This window comes from Limanda limanda, chromosome 23 (assembly GCF_963576545.1).
Source record: "Limanda limanda chromosome 23, fLimLim1.1, whole genome shotgun sequence".
NCBI lineage: Eukaryota > Metazoa > Chordata > Actinopteri > Pleuronectiformes > Pleuronectidae > Limanda > Limanda limanda.
In genome coordinates, this window is record NC_083658.1 from 5,612,445 (window position 1) to 5,626,521 (window position 14,077).

Genomic DNA, 14,077 nt, shown 5'->3' on the forward strand with positions numbered 1-14,077 from the left:
CAATGGGACCTCATACTTTGGAAGTAATTTTTAAAAAGGGGACGCCAATCAAAATTAATGGCACTTATTGTTTCTCTTTTCACACACATTGCTGAGCGACCCGCCCCTCCCTCCTTTGTCGCTTTCTGCCTGTGTAGCCCTAAACCCTGGGTTCATTCACGTCTATTATACGGACAAATTAAATAAAACCCAGTATGGGTCGGAAGGGGAGCGGAGAGCCACGCTGGCCATCGGCGGTGGAGTAGGACAGTCAGTGATGGGAGGAACAGTAGGGAAGGAAGGGAGAGGTGGGCAGGCCTGAGGAGTTGAGGCAGAGGATGTTTGAGGAAGGCAGAAAGGGTTGACAGCTCTGGGTGGAAGAAAGAAGAAAAAGGGGAGAAGATGCTAAAGGTGGAGACAGAGTTTAGTTGGTCCTCATCAGGACTTCTGCAGAGGGACATGTGAGGTTCTGCAGGAAGAGGAGGTGCTGTGGGACCATCTCTGTCACTGCGAGGCTGAGAGCACTGCCATGGACAAACATCTGCATCTAGGAACAAAGAGAACAAGTTGAACATTAACTGGAGATTATTTGATTAGCATTTGATTCTTCTTCTTGTCCTGCTCTTCATTTTCACAAAAGATTTACAAAAAGTGTAGAAATGTCAGAACTCGTCTCATCCATGACGGATATATGGAGAAAAAATATGGACGTCTGGAGAACGGAGTGAAGGTATGTTGCTGCTTCTGAAAGAGGGCGGGTCCTGAGTTGGGTGTGAAGGTGTGTATGGGTTGGAGGCAGGTAGTTGAGTGCCATTATCATTTTAGGCTGATCTCGTTTTTTACATTTGGTGCTGTTGCATTTACTAAAGAAGTGATAAAGATGCACCCACTAGCAGCAGGGCTCTTCCCAGATGGTGGAACTGCCGGTTAAAGAAAAGTTTGGGGTGTCAGGCTGTTTACGATCTATTAGCAGGAGCTGGAACAGGAGAAACAAAGAGATGAGAACTTTTTTGACTGATGATTCGCTGCCTTCAGGAAGTTCTTACCTTTGTGGTGATTCATCTCATGACAGTGTGAATGTCGGTTTAGAAGCTGTTTGACTCAGAGTGGGCGATTTTCAGGTTAAAAGACATATTCTCTGAGATGCTACTGAAGCAATAATGTTTAACTCGCATGTTTATAAAGATTTGACCCAGATTTAAAGTTTTTACCTAAATCTATTCTTACCTACAGATCAACAAGTAAGTGGGCAAAGTTCTATATTGCCTAAGTTTTAATCATGCAATCAAAAGCAGAAAAGACTTTCTACACCTCTAGATAAATGAATGGAGAGATGGTTGTGAGCGGGTTACAGAGGAAGAAAGCCAGCCCCAGGAGAGGAAGATGAAGTGGGGGACAGCGGTGAAAAGGAATAAGGAGGGAAAGAAGAAGAAAGGGTTGTGGGGGGGACAGGGGGAAAGGCCAGATGGAGGAGAGTTGCTCTTTAGGGTCTTTGAAAGCAGCAGGTCCTGGCTGGGAGCTTGACCCCATTTAGGATGGGCGAGAGACCCAGAGAGATACTGTAAAGGAGGTGGAAAGAGAGACTCCTCAGCCGCACACTTTACCCTCCACAGGAAGTCCTCATTCTTCCCAGAGTGCGACACCCCCCACCAACTGCAGAAAAACCAGGAAAAAGCCCTCATTTAGGAACAGTGGAGGAGAGAGAGAGACAGAGAACCCCCATCCTCCTCTGAGGGGGGTCCTGATATCAAATCTTTCCCTCAGTGGGATAGAGAGAAATGTCAGGAAGAAGGAAAGGTTCCGCGTCTTTTATCCTTTTGATTCTGTCCTGATTTGTGTGGGCAGAGACTGTAAATCACACCATTTAAGCTTTTCTGTATTTTGTGATGTTGCAGCTTCACCTGAAACTCAAAGAGCAACTTGTTTTTCATCTGAAGCGAATACACACAAGTTCTATCCAAAATATTAGTATAGATACAATAAACTACTCAACTCCATTTAAAGTAGTTCTATTAGCTATACCTATCTCTACTAACTACACTGTTAAAGTGCTGCATTCAATACCCCTTCATGCATTCATTATTATAATAATAGAATCCATTAGTATAACATGTAATGATTTTTGAAAAGGGCTATTTGCTGCACAAAGAGTACCTTTACGTTTTACTATAATACTTTTGCTAGTTCTTCGTATCGTAAACACATTGTAAATACTATGACGTTGTTCCTTGCCCCTTGTATTTTTACTGTATTTAAACACTTGTGCATTTGTGAAATGGAAATTTGAGTAATGCATCACCAAGTCGTGAGATAAATGCTGCAACTATAATGGCAGCCACAATTACTTTACGATTTAGGACGCCTGAAATGTAATTTATGAGTTGGAAAGTTAGAAAAACTTTCAGCATTCAGGTTTTGACAGTTTCAGGATCATAGTCTGAACCGACAGAGGAAGGTTCAGAAGCGGCAGTTAAAATCAGTCATGGTGGTGGTGGTGGTGGGGGGGATTAGTGATACTTGACCACTGTCGCTAACACAGCTGTGTCAGCCCAGCACAATGACAGTCAGCTGTTTTCTGCTGGTTTGCTGGCGTGCAAAACCGGCATCTGTGTGTGTGTGTGTGTGTGTGTGTGTGTGTGTGTGTGTGTGTGTGTGTGTTTGTGTTAGAAAACCCATTGTAAAAGTTACATGAAGTTTGTCTTTTGACCAAATTTTACATAGCTGCTTGCTAAGAAAACTGCAGAGCGTTTAACTAAGTCGAGCTTCAAACAACCTGGTAACAAGCTCTTGGTGTAGCAGTGATGGCGTCAGGGTTCCGAGGACCGAGTCCCGCAGCAGCTCTTTACCTGTGGCAGCTCAATAACTGTCACTTTTACAGTCTCAGAAAGAAAACTGGAACCAGCACCAGCATCAACACAGGCCAAGCAAACAGCCAATTGCAAACAGGCAGGATTAGAACTGGCACTAAAAACTAAATACGCCTTGTCTTCAGAGTTTGACCCCATGTTTAGTGGTTTGACTGGAAGCTCTATTTCTAATGTAAAACCTATTGTACAGAGTAATAACAGCTGTTGGATTCATGTGGTGCAGTCAAAGTGCAAATACCAACACATGTTAAATCCACACTGTGCTGGATGACATGCGCTGTGTATTTTGACAGTTATGTGTGTGTTTGCATTGGCCAGACAGGTTGGACTCATGCAGATCACTTTGATGTAGTCACTGTGTGTGTGTCTGTGTCTGTGTGTGTGTGTGTTGGCTGGAACCCACTCTGGCCCCTCAGTGGGACTATCATTGCTGGTAATCCTCTTCATGGTCGACTAATCTGTTTTTGCAGAGGTCACTCCATCCCTGCCTCCCGCCATCACCCCCGCCCCTCCCTCTCTTCAGCCTCCCTTTCCCTTCACCACTTCTCTACAGGATTCCTCCCTCTCTACCACTTCTCTGCCATATTTTCCTCTCTCGTTCACCATCTACCATTCTTCCTTTAATAACTATAATCTAATTACACAGAGAATCCAAGCTTTCATGTTTACCTCCCGTCTATTTGAGAATCAGACTAATAGTGAGGGATTAGGGATCTTCCTCCTTGTGTTTTATCTTCTCTCTTCATCCTCCCTGTCCTCCACATCACCTCAGATAAGATAAATAAACAAATACAATTTATCGTAATTGTTAGGGAAGCGAGAATGTTGATATAAATCTCATGTTTGTGTTTACTGTCAGGATGTTATTAGCCTGGCTTAGCATAAATAACTTAATGGAGTGTTTTATAGAAAGCAACATGCTGTTTGTTTGGCAGTTTAAATGCTGACGCTGCATCTTTTCTGTGCAGCGTTATGACATGCACTGAATTTCGGCTTGTTGGTATTCAAGTAAGGTTAGTGCAGTTATTGTTTTTACATTTTGGAAACCACCTGCAACAGCAAACTCTTTAACTGGGAATGGGACAGGAGTCAATCAGCTTTTTAGCAAGTTCACGGGTGATTAATAGACAGAATACTGGGGACTCTAGTGTGAACACAAGTCTGGAAGAGACAGAAGTTGTTATGGTTTGGACATAGCCAGGCTAGTTGTTTCCCTCCACCTCCAGTCTGTATGCTAAGCTAACCTTGGCCAGAGTCTGTGGATGCATCATCTCACTCCTCCTTCCTCCAACTTTATATCCTTCCCTCTGCTCTTGTATGCCCCCATCCAATCATCTCATCATTTTCCACCCCTCATCTTACCTCTGCTCTCGCCACTAACAAACCACAATCACATTTCTTCCCACTTCTTACACACACACACACACACACACACACACACACACACACACACACACACACACACACACACACACACACACACACACACACACACACACACACACACACACACACACACACACACACACACACACACACACACACACACACACACTAATCATATTTCTTCATATCTGGAAGCAATCAGTGATAGTGTTGGCTGCTCCTGAGCATCTTGACAATACTGGCAGACGGGGAGGCCGCACATGCTCTAATTAAATTAAATGTGCGTGTGTGTGCGTATGTGTGTGTGCGTGAGAGAGGAAGGGGGAGGTACAAATAAACTGTAGCTGTGGCATCAACACTGCTTGACCTGCCTGTAGCACATATGGAAGAATGAGAGCAAACAAAGAGCTCAGCTGGAAGTGTTAAAGGTCAAAGAAGGATGCCCATTATTGCTGCTACATTAACATCATCATTAGTCTTTTTAAATCATCTCTGCTTGCTCTGTATTTCTCAAACATCCCTTGTCAAGTTCCGATTCATTCTCAGTCCAGTTATTCTCACAGAAAGTGTTAAAATAGCAAATGTAGAAGCTTTTCTGATCCTCAAGTCTGTGGTTGAGTCCTTATAGACCCAGTCACCAGATAGGAATGTTGCAGAATCGCTGAATGAATAAAAAATATCATGAGTATCATTAAGATCAGAAAGGGGTTATGGACAACTGTAAATATTGGGATACAGTAGGTTTAGCCAAATGGTTAAGGAAAGATTGAGGTGATAGAAACTTAAACTGCTGAGACAGGAGGAGATCTCACTGCTCGTCGTCTCCATGAAGGACACGAGTGCTGAGCCAAATGCACTGTAGCTTCGTTGTTATTGTAATCATGGTAATTACTATTATAATTTAAATCTAGGGCAGTGTCCATTCTAAACCTATCTGTTTGGAATATGTTCATTGGCTTGTGGTGATGCCAGTTGCAGCTTTCTTCATAAAATTGTTAAAGTGACGTACAATGAGCAATGTACAATTGAGCTGTAGTGAATTACTGCAAACAGAATAATAGATTGTCATGATTTAAAATGTACAGTACACGGTTCTACCTGTTCCCTGTGGCCCTGCAGGAGTTAAGCACAGGGAAAACAGCACTCTGGAACATCTCCTTGTCTCCACTTGTTTCAGACCATCATTCCTATCTGCCCATTAGCAACAAGTGACGTGGCCACTAATTTACACTAATTGTGAGCGTAGTTGGAGAGAGCTGCCGTTAGAAAAGACTGGAGGCCGAGTTTATATGACGAAGCTCACAGCCGAATCTTTCACTTCTCACACATGGAGCACATTTGAACATGTCGGTCCCTTCCAAGAAAAGCAGAGCCAACAAGCTGTCGCTTATGGTTTGTTCTGTTAAGATGCTCCAGGTTTCTGTGTGAGAAATTAAAGAATGAATGATGTTGAGGCTCCAGCGTAAAAAGCTGAATCCTGCGTCTCTTGTCGTCTTCGAAGGGAAAAGCCATTAGCACAGCTCTGTTAGCGATCGTCTTGTAAACTGAGGCCCTAGTCATTCATTAAGCATCAATCAAATGACGAGGTGTGATGATTAAATGATGAGTGCAAATGCTTAACAGTGTTCGGAACATCAGGCCACTTTACTGTGACACTTGAAAATGGGGGAAATGGATGGAAGAAAGACAACATTAGTCTCCGTGTAGCTGGCTGGAACTGGATGGCTGCAAATGGTTATTATCCTCATGGAAGTTATTACTGAGAGTGAATTTCAAAACCTTGAAGTCAAAGCTTCTCCAAACGCTGGTGGAGCAAAGAGAATTCAGAGTGCTGCTGTTAGCTCAGTCATATTTAAATTAGGTTTAATTGAGGAATTCACATTTTGTTCCTGTTATATGACTCAAAGTACCGATAGATTTAGTGGGGCAGCTCTTGAATTTAAATGTTCAAAAACATTTAGAAAATACATTCTCAGTGTTTGCTTTGCCTTATTGTCAAATTCTTGATTACAGATTAAACGTAAAGACGGACAACACGACAAGTATCCTGATCTCCCCCTGGTGGCTGGTTGCAATGAAGTAATATTTCGGGTTTTGGTTTTAATTATTTATTTGATGCTAAAACAAACAGACTGAGACATCATGATTGACAGCTAACATTGACTCCCGATTGGTCGAGCGTGTAAAACAGCAGGACCTTGATACCGCAACTCCATCCCCCGATCACTGTAGTGCACACTCAGTCTTCATTTATACATCGTACACATTTATTTAGAAGCTAGTGGCGGGGCACTGAACTCCAGCTAAACAACACTTTATACAACTCTGATCAGGTGAAGGAAATCACTTGGATTTCCCTGATCCAGATACTACAGTTAGTAATGGTTAATCCAACCTGCTCTTCTACAGTAAAATCAGTAATTAAATATACAATAAACAGTAAAAGACTGATAAGATACCTTCAGAGAGAACATGAGGCTTTCAGAAAATACTTATCTCAAGAAAGAAAGACAATTGAGCTCGTTTCATGTATTAAAAAAAGTCATCACAACTAATCCGATACGGTTAGATATACACCTGGAAAATAGGTTAATTATGCTGCTGTTATATTTTACAGTTCATACTGAAACCTTTTCCTTTACAGAGAAGATACTTCAGTGTCAAGAGAATAAGGTAAATTACTATTTTCCTCATTTCACTGTAGTTCTGTATATTTAACATGACATACAGTATGTCATTGCTTAATGCTGTATATAGGCTGTGTGTGTGTGTGTGTGTGTGTGTGTGTGTGTGTGTGTGTGTGTGTGTGTGTGTGTGTGTGTGTCTTGTGTCAGTGCTGCTGAGCTCCAGTAGAGCTGACAGCTTGCTGTGACAGAGAGCCTTAAACAAACCCACTAGGTCGACCGCTGCACAGGAGAAATGCCTTTGATTCTATTGGGCTAGTTTGTGTGTGTGTGTGAGTGTTGACTGCCTGTTTGCTTTGAGATTTCCTTATTGCTGTGTGTTTTATCTCCAACTCTTTGGTCTTCTGCTCTGTCCAGACGTGTGTGCTGAGAAAAACAAAGTAGTGATATTATATGTTCCATGTTGCTCACAAATAATTACCCCCTGGATTTAAGTCAACTAGTGGAAAAAGGACACCAGGAAAACACAATTGCTGAGTCTTGATTCACTTAGCTCCAAACTCAGATAGAGTTTCTTTACAATTTTAAATCAAGAGTGTAGTGTTTAATTTTAAGAGCAATTTCTATATTTCACAATCAGATTGTGCAGTGTTCTCTCCTAAGTTTTACAAGTTAAAAAATACTTTCTGCAGAGCTCATAGAAGATACCTCTGTTTTCTAGTGTCTTCATCAGCTGCTTACTTTTGCTGTTGGTACTTTTCCCATTCATAAGCCCTGAAATGCAGAAGATAACAAACATGTCAGCATCCTATTTGTTTCCTGGCAATGAGGTTCCTACAATTAACACTTGAAAGCCAAAATTACCATGGATTTATTCTCATGCTGCAAATATGACTTTAACAATTCAATCTGAAATTACTTTTCTCCAGATTTATAACGGCATACAAACCTATGACTTTTCTGTCGCTTTATAACGGCATACAAACCTGACTTTTTTACCACTTTATAACGGCTGATGTTAGCACAGATTTCCTGCAATTATCCTTATTATTTTCTTTGGTAAACGTCCAGTGACATTATTAGAGCGAAAACATTATAAATATTAAGCTTATTTGCTTCCATATAAACCTTTGCATGTGCACGTGTAGTACATACAAGCAACACCTGCAGACATATGTACTCTCACTTATATAAAAAGGCAACTGAAAGTGGGTGAAGCCACACAAAATAACCAGGATAAACAAATTACAAGATTTTAAAAAGCATAAATACATGAGCTAGGGTGTTTGTTCCTCTATATGTACACCGAGTTCGTTCTTGTTTGTTTACCCAGCATCCTCTTCCTTTGTGCACATTCTCTTGTAAGTCTAACTCTATATAATTTCCCTAATGATTTAATGGCCTCATCGTTTCCACTTAACAAACGTTTTTATTCTCTGTCTGCTCATTTCTGACTCTGTAGATTATTATACCCAGAACTGAGATTACGTCTATTGTTGCTCTCCATCTCTGAACTAACTGACCAGAGGGTTTTGTTTGAATCCATGTTATTAGCATCAGATTCCTGAGAGTATAACAAACTAGTTGGAAATATATGCGTAAGATCAAATGTTACAACCTGCTTTGTGATAAATATTGTTTGTTGCAGGTATAGACATCTCTACTTCAAGTGCTCACGATGCGAAACCGTATGGAGAGAAGACGGCTCACCAGCAGCTTGGTGATTCTTGGACAGCCTGGTTCCTGCAGACTGGATGAACTGGTTCCTGCAGACTGGACCCACTGGTTTCTGCAGACTAGACACACAGTCTTGAACTGATCAGCAGCTGATGTGACACCGTGCATTTCCTGAGCACCTGACAACGACACGGACACTGAAAAGACAAACACTGTGTGGAATATCAACTGACACATTCACATGGACCACATCACACAGGACTTGGATTCATATTCACCTGGATCCATATTCAATGCTCCAAATAAAACCTGATGTCACCAGAGGACAGCAGGAAAACCTTCAGACTTGGATCATGCAGTTTGTGGCTAACAAACACTGTGTTAAAGTGCAGCTGAAATCAAGTTGCAGGTTGTTTACGGCTGTAAGTCACATTGACTGAAGGCCATAGACTCTAAAGCACAACCAACCGACATCAGCTTCTCCTCTTTATCTCACTAAAGATCAGAAACACATCCTGCAACTTACCAACACACATTCAGCAGGGAAAGTGCCTGTTAGTGTCACTTTAAAGATGGTGAGGTGATCACATGTATCTACAGTGGGTATCAGGAAATATGTGGAGCTTCAGAACATAAATAATTCAAAAGCTGCAGCTAAGAAACTACAACACTGAATACAGCACATGTAAACGTACTGTTCATCCATATCATACAAGTTACAGCACAACTTTACTTTGTTACTTATTAACCTCCAGGAGCTTTCAAACATTTAAAGTTACTTTAACTCATGTTTATTCAATTTAAACTACATCACTGACCTTTCCGTCTCCACAGGAACAGACTTAACATCAAACATGTAAATACAATGAGTCATGATCAACATGTTGCTTGGATCAATAAAAACATGAGTTAAACCTGTTGATGAGTCTCATTAAACTTTACTTATAGCTTTGGGTTGACATGTCTAAACTATGCTGTACTATATTTTATATATTACTTTATTATTTATCTGCAGCATCGCCTCGATTGCTTTGTAACCGCACTTTAAAATATGCATGTAAACTATTGTTCAGACGTCATTGTGTTTGGTCAACAGTGTCTTAAAAGTGAAACTGCCCTGGTCTGAGTGAATGGTTCTAGTGAAGCGCCTGCTGGGCTGTCACAATAATCCAATAGTGATGATAATTATAATATTTAAACAAATGCATAACTGATATTGTGTCAATACGTTTATATATCAGCTTAATCAATTCAGCCCCCTTTTAATCATTTCTATTTGGATTCTCTCACTCTGGTTTATTAGTCATTAGGGTAATTTTAATAATTAGAACTAAACGTGCTGAGCAAACCTTATCTATTTATCTAGCTGGAGCCATTGGAGGACGTCGGTTCACAGACACTATAAGTCAGGTCGGCAGCATCACACACAAAGTGAGGGAATAAGACACAAAGAGCTGAGATGTGACAGCAGTGACAATGATGGGAGTGGGGTCTTCTGTTCACTTATCACACAAAGCCCACACGCAGGCATCACAACTCTGAAAAGGTCACCATGATCCAGGCTGTAAGTGAAACCATCCACCTCTCTATGAAAACCCATTCTACCTATAATCACTATTGAGCTTTATTTCACACTCAACGTTCCATTTAAATGTATAGGAAATAAAGTCTTTCTCTATTTTGTTTTCTGTCGATGCTCTGATTGAATTCCTGCCTGATTTTCTTGCTGCTGTATTTCCTGTGTTTGCAAGCTACACTGTGCAACCATGTGTTTCAGTGCTGGATGCAGAGAGAGAGAGAGAGAAGGGGGGGGGGGCGACTGTCACAGAGCGCACAACGCAGTTCATACAAGCCACTTAACAGCACTATAGCCAACTGGTACAAGGCAGCGAGAGGAAAATCCAGCCGTGCCAACGTGCCAGTGTAGTTTAACAGCTCGCTGAGAGGCGGGCAGCACCTGACAGATGGCACTTTAGAAGCATAATCCCAGAGGGCTGAAAAGATCCTCCACATGACGGGAAGCCAGTGGAGCAGGAGGACACTGGAATACCCAACAACATACGACTATGTCACATGAAACTGTTTTCATCCGGCTGTGTCAAACATGAAGCTGCACAGATTCACTGACGGACAAAAAAATCATCTGCAGCTGTACTGAGACTCAATCAATCCAATTAAGCAAAAAGTATTATAGGTATATGTAAAATTAGATTTGTCATGTTTCATATCAAACTGAACATCTTCACATTTATAACAAAGTTGATTTAAATGTGTTCTTTTCTCTAATGTGTATTTAGAAATTGAAAAACATAGGTTCTTATATGATCCATGTGTCGTACTTAATATTACCAGAATAATCAATTATTAATTATTATTATTAATAGATTATAACAAACTGATATGTGATTATAGGCTAATTCTACATTTGTCACCTGTGATGCTGGGTTATTGTGATGGTGTTTCTTAAGGTTTTTGTATCAGCTATATTAGTCATGATGTAAAAAAGTAATATTCTAATTTCTAAATTTACTGAAAAAATCACAAAATAATAATAACTGCAGATTCATCTATAAGTAAAATATTGCTGTATTGCTAAATTATACAATGTGTTACTTGTATTAATAATAGTTGTATAATTTATAATTTTGACAAATTCCACACAAACTCAGAAGGAATCAACTAAACATTCATTTTAAACAGGTTGTGTCAGTCGTCTCCTCAACAGATCATGACAGACTAATAAAATGATATCCTTAAGAAGAATTGCTTTGTAGAATCATCCTTCAGACCAGGACTCTGATCTGAGGCCTGCAGCTGCTTCAGATCGGATTCTACTGCATCAGCTGATTAAAAAAAAGCTCTTATTTAAAAAACCTATACTATTTCCAACATTTATCACTGTAGCACTTTCTCTCTATGGGGGTTAAACCTCTCCCTCTGTCTCTCGCCCTCGCCACACAGCGCTGGGGAAACAAACAAAAGGGGCGCTTTGAATGGCATGTGCTCCGGGCGTCAGTCATCTGTTCCCTAGCAACGGGCACAACAGAAAAGCACCTGTGGCTCTGAATAAAAGGCTGCGGAGCCCTTTAGTTTGACCAGAGACCCGAGGCAAATTGAAAAATATAAGGTTTTCATACGAGATATGTAGAGTGATCCCAGAATATTCTACAACAAAAATGATAGATCATAACTAATGAATATGGATTATATATTAGTGGGCTTTTAATTTGCTAGCTCAGTGTTTTAATTCAGACTGTAAAAGTAGATTTTAATGTAGGCAGAAAGCCTGTTTTAAAATGTAAATACAGTTAAACCAGATGAGTACTTCCTGTACTTGTTGTGATGGTGACCATGGTAATTAAGGCCGTGATGAGTCATTACTTTATTGTAAATTTGGTTTAGTCTGACACAGACTGACTATCTGAATTAGTTATTATGAATTTACCAAAACACTTTATCATTTAGATTATAAATATGAAAATATAATAGAGATAACAGACTCCTGAGTGTCTGAGAGCACATGCGTATCAAAGTGTTGACATGTTGTGTTTTTATCCACACGCACTAAACACAGGGAGTCATGCCTTTTTTTTGGGGGGGGGGGGGGGGGGTTGTTTCGCGCTCCGACGTCACCAGAACCTCGTGCAACTGCATGCAAATCACGTCTGTGCTCGCGCTTCTCCATTGGACGTCTCTCGCTCATTTAGCTGCGGTGGGAGCTCCGGTAACTTTTCCCTCAGCTCCGCTTCAACCAAACTCACAGCACCGGCAGCAGCTTCCTGTTCTTCTGACAGGAGAGAGGAGGAGGAGGAGAAGTGAGGAGCAAGTTTACACCTCTGAGAGGATTTCAGCCCGACACCACAGCAGCTCTCCATCCCTCTGGTGCTGCCTCTTCATCCCTCTGGTGCTGCCTCTTCATCCCTCTGGTGCTGCCTCTTCATCCCGCTCTTCCTCGGAGGTGCAGCCGCGCAGGGCCGGCCTGAATGTGTCTGTGTGTTTGACTCAAGTTGGGTCCTGTCAGACGAGGTGAATGTACAGCATCATGATGGAGACGGACTTACATTCCCCCGTGATGTCCCAGACCAACCCATCCAACCCGGGGGGACACGGAGGAGGAGGAGGCGGGGGCCCCGGAGGCAAGGTCCCCCAGGAGCGCATCAAGAGACCCATGAACGCCTTCATGGTGTGGTCCCGGGGCCAGCGCAGGAAAATGGCACAGGAGAACCCCAAGATGCACAACTCGGAGATCAGCAAGAGGCTGGGGGCCGAGTGGAAGGTGATGACGGAGGCGGAGAAGAGGCCGTTCATCGACGAGGCGAAGCGGCTCCGGGCCATGCACATGAAGGAGCACCCGGACTACAAGTACCGGCCGCGCAGGAAGACCAAGACCCTGCTAAAGAAGGACAAGTACTCGCTGGCCGGGGGGCTGCTCGGCTCCCCCGCGGGGGTCGGGATGGGCTGCGGGCAGCGGCTGGAGAGTCCCGGGGGACACCCAGGGGCCAACCCGGGCTACACGTCCCATGTGAACGGATGGGGGAACGGTGCGTACTCGGGCCAGGTGGCGGCTGCAGCTGCGGCGGCGCACGCGATGATGCAGGAGGCACAGCTGGCCTACACGCAACACCCGGGCTCTGGGGCTCACGTGCACCACCACCCGCACCACCCGCACAACCCGCAGCCCGTGCACAGGTACGACATGAGCGCCCTGTCCTACAGCCCCATCTCGAACTCTCAGAGCTACATGAGCAGCTCTCCGCCGGGGTACGGAGGCATCACCGGCTACACGCACCAGCACCAGAGCTCCGGCGGGTCCCCGGTGTCCATCGGGGGGACACTGGGGTCCCTGGTGAAATCTGAGCCCAGCGTGAGCCCCCCGGTGTCCTCAGGGCGCGCGCCGTGCGCCACGGGGGACCTGCGGGACATGATCAGCATGTACCTGCCCCCCGGGGACCCGGCGGGGGACAGACTGCACGTGTTGCACCCGCAGCACTACCCGAGCCCCGCGCCGGTCAACGGGACGGTTCCTCTCACGCACATTTAAAAACCAAATATTTAAACTGTAGGTGTGGAGCGGGCTGCTGAGGATGAATTGTAAATTATAGGCGGTTATAGCCATGAAAATGCAATCACTTTGAACAAACTTTTTTTATTTTTATTGTTTTTATTTTCTTTGATGGATTTTTTTTGTCTGTCCGAGTTAAAGCTGATCTGCTCTCTGGAACAGAGCATGCCAAGTTTAAACCCATTTAAATTATAACCCGTGCAGGCTGGTGCATTTTTTGAAGTTTTATTTAATTTTCCGACTTTTCTGTGGAATTCCAGGCACCAGAGTGTGAGAGAGCTGTTTAAAGAGGGGGCCGCTGTGCAGGATGTGTTTCAAACAAGTTTCTTGGCTGCAGTTGACATTGATTTCCAGTTTTCATGCTTGTAAACATGTAAGTCAGTCGGTGTAATTTGAATTCGTTTTTGTTGTTGTAAAATCTTGTAAATTGTGAATAAATAGGCCTCCTGAAAACGCCTTTTATCTAATTGTACACATAATTG

The 14,077-nt window shown here is 42.9% G+C and overlaps 1 protein-coding gene across 1 annotated transcript; it reads left to right on the forward strand.

Annotated features, from left to right (window-relative positions):
- The first annotated feature begins 12,563 nt into the window (after positions 1-12,563).
- Positions 12,564-13,574, forward strand: LOC132996782 (transcription factor Sox-1a-like). The gene has a single exon (XM_061067140.1). The coding sequence runs from the start codon at positions 12,564-12,566 to the stop codon at positions 13,572-13,574; it is 1,011 nt and encodes a 336-aa protein (XP_060923123.1).
- The last annotated feature ends 503 nt before the right edge of the window (positions 13,575-14,077 follow it).